Consider the following 6,503-nt stretch of genomic DNA (forward strand, 5'->3'; position numbering starts at 1 on the left):
TTCATGGATAACAACTAAAAATAATTTTCATCAATATTAATTTAACAATTAAGTTATGATAGATTTTCCCAATATATAAAAAAAAATTAATATTATTAAATTATTAAAAAATAAAAATTAGATAATACCACTCCTATCTTTATGAAAATTATAATATGTATAATTAACTTAAAATAAATAAATACACATTATAATATTTACAATTAACTTAAAATAAATAAATACATATTCCCAAATTATAATGATTGACCCTCATTAATGTAATGATTAATACTAAATGTGGGTAGAGAGATGAGGTCACAGTGCCTAGGAGCTGAGGGAGACCTAGGAAGGCTGTACGAGGGGAAGGGTGGTTGCTTGTGGGAAAGGAGCAGCTCATACCCATAATTAATTTGCATGACAAAGAGGTCTGCCGTGTACCATGTGCAGTAAGAGTTTTAACATTGGAAGCTACGGCCTGCTCATTTGTCCCGTAGTCTTCACTGAAAACAAAACCAATACCCACATATCTATTATTACAACAAAAACTCTTTACCACCCACATATCTATTATTTATAAATATCCTCTTTCCAGAGTTAATGTGTATATATATTGAACATGTGAATCATAATCAGATCTCCTGGTCTACACATGGTAAGTAGCTTGCAGTCTCCTCCTTCCTGTTGCAAAGCTAGAATGTCAACCATATCCTACAATTCCCATGCTCCTTCCTTTCAATTCTACCAGAATCCTTCCTCTGACTGGCTTCTCCACAATAAGGCCATGGACATACAGTCCCACCACCAGCACCAGCAGTTCCTCTTCTGGGAACCCGCTCCCCTTCTGCCTGCTAATCACAAGCTAAACCCATTTACAGCATTTCCCCCAACATCGCCTGAAAGCATAGAGCTATCATGGTCTGATGCCCACTATACATCCCTGTGGGACTCTGGACAAATTGACCAGAAACAGAACATTAGCGCTCTAATTTTAAGGGCCAGTGAGCGGGATTACCTTGAAAATAAAGTGGATTTTTGTGATAATGTGTCTGTGTCCACTGTAACAGATGAGAAATATGTTCTTGATGGTCTGTATCAGGGCTTTGATGAAGAAGGAGGAATTGTGCCCAGCAAGGCCTTTGGGGAGCTGCCAATTCCTTTCTTTGATGATGGGATTGATGTAATCTCCTTCCTTGGCAATGCCCAAAATGCCTGCAGTCCTTCTGATCATTCGGAAGCTGTTGGGTCCATTGGGTCCTGCAGCTCCGCCAGTTTGAATTCTATTGACAAATTTGGTAATGAATTTGTTCTCAGAGATGAATACCCATCTGAATTCGAAGCCGTTTTAGGCCTGCAAGTGCCCCCATTAGGCCAGCAGGACCTCCTCCAAATCCTTGTGAAATGTGCAGAGGCCTTATCAGAGGGACACCATGGTCTTGTGGGATCAATGGTTTCGAAACTCCAGGAGTTCTCATCTCCATTGGGGGATCCCCTGCAGCGGATATCCTTTTATGTAAGCGAGGTTCTCAAGAAACACAGTTTTAGTGTAGTTAACCAGGAAGAAAATGACGAGGAATCAAGCCTGGAGTATGATTTGGCCTACCAGGCCTTCTATCAGCTTCTTCCTTATCACAAATTCTCGCACTTCACAAGCAATCAGGCAATACTAGAAGCGGTGGACAATGCTTCTAATATTCATATCATTGACCTCGAGATCAGACAAGGCCTTCAGTGGCCCAGCTTCATACAATCCCTAGCCCACAGACCTGGAGGACCCCCGAAGCTGCTCAAGATCACAGCGATAGGACAAGACGAGAAGAGGCTCAAACAGACAGGTAGGCGTTTGCTTGAGTTTGCAGAATCAATGGAGATTGCATTTGCTTTTCACCCGGTTGTTGTGGACTTGGAGAACCTGGATGAATCGGCCCTCAATATAGAAGCCCACGAGACTATAGCTGTAAATTGCTCTGTAGTTCTTCACAGACTGCTATGCAAATCGGGTAAGATTCATGGGCTACTGGCATTGCTGAGAAAGTTAAATCCTGCCGTCCTCACAGTAATGGAAATTGAATGCAATCAGAGCATGCCTTCTACTGTGGGCCGATTCCTGCAGTGTCTAATTTTCCATAGGGCTGTCTTTAACTCCATTGAGGCCATCGTAGAGAAGAATAACCCTGATAGGGTCCTGATTGAAAGAGTTTATGTTGCACCCAATATCTCTAATGTTCTTGTCCATGACAAAGAGAATTCAGGCATGTATGCCTGTATTGATAGCTGGCGGAAATTTCTTCGCCATTCAGGCTTTAAGGATTCTCCTCTGAGCAACTACAGCAAATGCCAGGCCAATCTCTTGTTGGGTATGTATCCAAATGACTCCTTCAAGCTCCACCAAGATGGGGTTTCCATTACTCTTGCTTGGCAGGATACTCCTATCGTTTCTGTCTCTGCGTGGACTTGCTAGTTCAAGTAACCTCTGTATTTCCTTTGCGAAGATCATGGTACTACTCTCTTTAACTAGTTGTCACGCTTAAGTACTTGAGGCGTGTTTCTAAATCTGTGTCCTCGTCATCTGTAAATCCATTGTCCAACAATTAGGTCCTCTTTCCCAGATTCTTTTGATCTTGAATCTAGCTCCTTCCTCAGTCTGTTCAGGAGCACTAGATATAATTTTTGGCGCTGGACCGGTAGAGGAATTGGAAGGAAACACTGCAAAAAAGCAGATTGGGAAATTCATTCTTCCAGCTTCCCGTGCATATTAATAGGTATGCCAAACACTAGTTTAGATTGATATATTTTGTATGGTGAGAATGGCCAAGTGTATACCAGAAAAGTAGGTAGCTCATGGTTCCTCGTCAGCAAACCTCTGGTCTCTGCAGCTGTACATGGCCTTTCCTCCAAAAGTTGATTGGAATTATACAAATTATTGATGTCAAGCCTCACAAGCAAGGCTGTAAATAATTGTTGTCATATGTAGCTTCTTTACTCCACAAATGAAATGTCTAAACATCATTTACACAACAGGACTTTACAGGTTCTTCACTTGGATGGGGAGGTAAGAGGGGGGTATTTTGATACAATGATAACTTAGTAATGAGCATGTACTCTTTTGAAGGGATGGCAATATCATCCTTATCATTATTAAAAAATGATCTTCATATGTTCTGAGGCATACTTCTATATTTGAGATTAAGAAAGCAAACAGTTGAATGATGCCTTCTGTTACTGAATATTTAGCGAGAATGACAAACCAGCCCTAAACTCACGTTCAACATCAGGAAAATATGGGCAAATATATTTTCTTACTGGCTTTAATTAACTTATCAGTGTCAAACTCACAGAGACGAGATCTTTCAGAGATATACCTTAATCTACTACAAGACTAAATTGAAGTTTCTATGCTTACATGGACCATTCATTAATCCCTGCAGATATTGTTTGTTGAAATTCTATCCATGTGTGAGTGAAAATAAGAAATGGATGTTCTTCATCAGAGCAGAAGCAAAATGCTTCTGAACATACTATTTACAGTATAACATTTGTGGTTCTGTAAGTATATCAAAATATAATAATGTATTGGGTGCAGATTATTCTAGTGTGAACAAAATACTCATAAACAAATTTATTTTTACAAGTTAATTGATATCTGTTGGGTAGACATGCCATAGAAATGATCAACTGCGATCGTTTGGGCATAGACAACAATCTGTAGCAAGATGAACGCATTCTTATCATCTTATATTTGTGTGAGTTTATCATCTTATATCTGTGTGAGTGTTTTCATAATAGTAGTCTACACTGGTGCTATTGCAATAGCAGAGAAATTATTCAGGAAGATCGCAAGATGGTGGAAAGTGAAATTGAGATGCGAAGAGTCATGGCAGCGCTCAATATTGTATTGTTTCTTCCTGGGCTAGAGCAAAGGATATCTTCGTTGGGTAGGCACTTTGTTATTAGGAAACTCCTCCACATATTTGAATAATGAAGCCAATCCCCATAACTCAGTGATGTGTATTACTGTAAAAACTTGCAGAATGCAGATGTGTGCAGTTATCCACTTTGCACAGGCGCCTTAATTGGTATGATACATAGTACTTTCCAGAGTGTTCAAATTTGATAATCTATCTTTAAAAGTAGCTTAGTTCTGACCATGGGGTATTACCCTATGTTGAATTGGTAAATGCATCGTTCTTCTTTGGAAGAGGTGCAAGCTTCAAAATCTCGTGTGAAGTTAGGGTTTACAGGTCTGCAGAGATCAATTAAAAGCTTATTGATTAAAAAACTAAAAGCTTAATACAGACCTTAAGAATCCTATTTTAATACACTTTACCAAGAATTATTTGCAACTCTTACAGCGCTTAATGTAGCTTACATATCAAGGGCTGCTTGGCAGAGACCCTTTATCTTGTTATAAACAACCTTAGGACTTCGAAATAGATTAAATTATAGTTACATGCCAAAGCTTGAAACTTGAAAGTAGATTGCCAGATGCTTCAGAAAAGCATAGAGCACAGACATTAGTGAAATTGAATTAGTGTTACATATCTTCAGAAAAAATTTCGACAGAAGCCTGTGTGAATGGATAGTTATTCCGATAACATCTAGTTTAATAAGCAGCAAAAAATGGCTCCACCAGATTTCAGCTTTCAGATTGCACAAGTATAATACACTGGCCAAAGCAAATAGACAGAGAGGCAACAACGTGAAGGAGAATCTGAATAATTGTTACCAACATTTTCAGGGATGGCTCTTGATCCAACTTTCTTGTAATTTTTATAGTTAATGTGTTTTAAACAGTATTTTTATGGTAAATATTAAACACCATGCAATAAAACAAAAGACGAAAGACGGCATGGCCATCACAACATCGTTTGCAAGCCTTTCTGCAAACGTGCTTATGAATGGTAGCTCCAACAAATTTCCTCATTCGTCAATCTTCCAATGACAAAATCAAATTAGTATTGTTGTTATCTCAGTTACACAGTGAAAGTAACACAGTAAAAAAGAAGTGACACAGTCAGACTAACAGTCATAAGACAATGATGGACTTGCTGCTTTCAATCTTATTCCTTGAACAGGGCATTATTTTCATCTTGAACAGATAAAAATGGAAAATCAGCAATCCAATCATTTTCTTACTGAATTACTACATAATGCTTCTGGAAAATATGAAACCAACAGTTATCTGTCAGTTGACACATCAACGTTAAATATACTAATACATAATGCTTTATATCTGGCATTTAATAAATATTAATACTTTTGATATTTAATATTTGACATTTAATAAGTGCTAATATTTTTAACTTATTTTTGTGAACTTAATAGGAACTATTAATTTTTTTTGGGTGAACTTGAAAGGATGAAACAATGGAAGATGGCTTTTAAGACGAGTTGACCCCAAAACCTTGGTGGGTAGATGTGCAAACAGTTCCTTCAAAGAAGGTACAGTTCGACCCCAAAACCTTTGTAGGTAAGTGTGCAAACAGTTCCTTAAAAAAGGGGTACGATTCTGCGACTTTGCCCCTAAGAAATCATGACAGAAGGGTAGAATGGAGTAGAAAGGCCAGAAATATAGTCCTGCTTGTAATAAAGTGGCGTTCTTTGTAAGCAATTGGCCTAGGCAAGCTACAGAAGGGGTGATGAAGAAGAAGCAGCGATGAAAACATAATGCAAAAGGTTAAAGTACATTTGACATATTAAAATATTTTCAAGACCAATATTTGAAACAGTTTTTTTGGGTGACTTTGGAATAGTTTCCTAAAATATTCACCAGTTTTTAAAGAATCTATGCTTAGTTCAAAGGCAATAAGATTTTTATCAAAATAAACACCACGTCATTTGAGCTTTAGGTACCGTTATGTGAATTACAGTGGGATATCATTAAGTAAAAAAAGATAGGTAAACCATGCAATAAAAACAACGTTGATATTTAATTAAGAAAATAGATACGTAAACTACGCAACAAAAGCAATGTTGATATTTTGCTTCTGAACATTGTTAAAATATACTATCACAATTATTGCCAACCATTTTTATAAAATAAAAGTCTCTCCATATCTCAGGCAAGTTCACAATGAAAATTCCAAATCAAGGAACTCTCAGATAAAAGTTTTGTTATGATATTCTTTTCCTGGGTTAGTGACCCAGTGAGAAAGTATATATATATATACATTTTAATTAAATTATAATTATAATTTAAAATTTTAATATAAAATGATGGTATAATGTAATATTGGAGTTTTTATCTTTTTTATTTTTATTGAAACTAGTTTGAAAGTGTAGAATATTAAAATTAAAAATGTGAGAGAAATAATAAATCAATAATAATAAAAGATATCGCCAGAACACATAAATCATAATGGAAAAAAAAGAAAGCTAAATCATTATATATTTATTACTTAGTTTAAAGACATCTTATAATGGAATATCTCTAGCCTATTTATAAACTTCATCATATACAATACCATGTGCTCAATATCATGGGTCACTATACCATGTGTCCTAAACGCCATAACTGTAAACTA

The 6,503-nt window shown here is 36.7% G+C and overlaps 1 protein-coding gene across 1 annotated transcript; it reads left to right on the forward strand.

Moving 5' to 3' along the window:
* Positions 1-574: 574 nt before the first annotated feature.
* Positions 575-2,999, forward strand: LOC149220195 (scarecrow-like protein 23). The gene has a single exon (XM_089384694.1). The coding sequence runs from the start codon at positions 632-634 to the stop codon at positions 2,438-2,440; it is 1,809 nt and encodes a 602-aa protein (XP_089240820.1). The 5' UTR covers positions 575-631; the 3' UTR covers positions 2,441-2,999.
* Positions 3,000-6,503: the final 3,504 nt, after the last annotated feature.

The sequence above is a fragment of the Pinus tabuliformis genome, chromosome Q (assembly GCF_031772625.1).
Source record: "Pinus tabuliformis cultivar Carrire ecotype Pingquan chromosome Q, CPIR1, whole genome shotgun sequence".
Lineage (NCBI taxonomy): Eukaryota > Viridiplantae > Streptophyta > Pinopsida > Pinales > Pinaceae > Pinus > Pinus tabuliformis.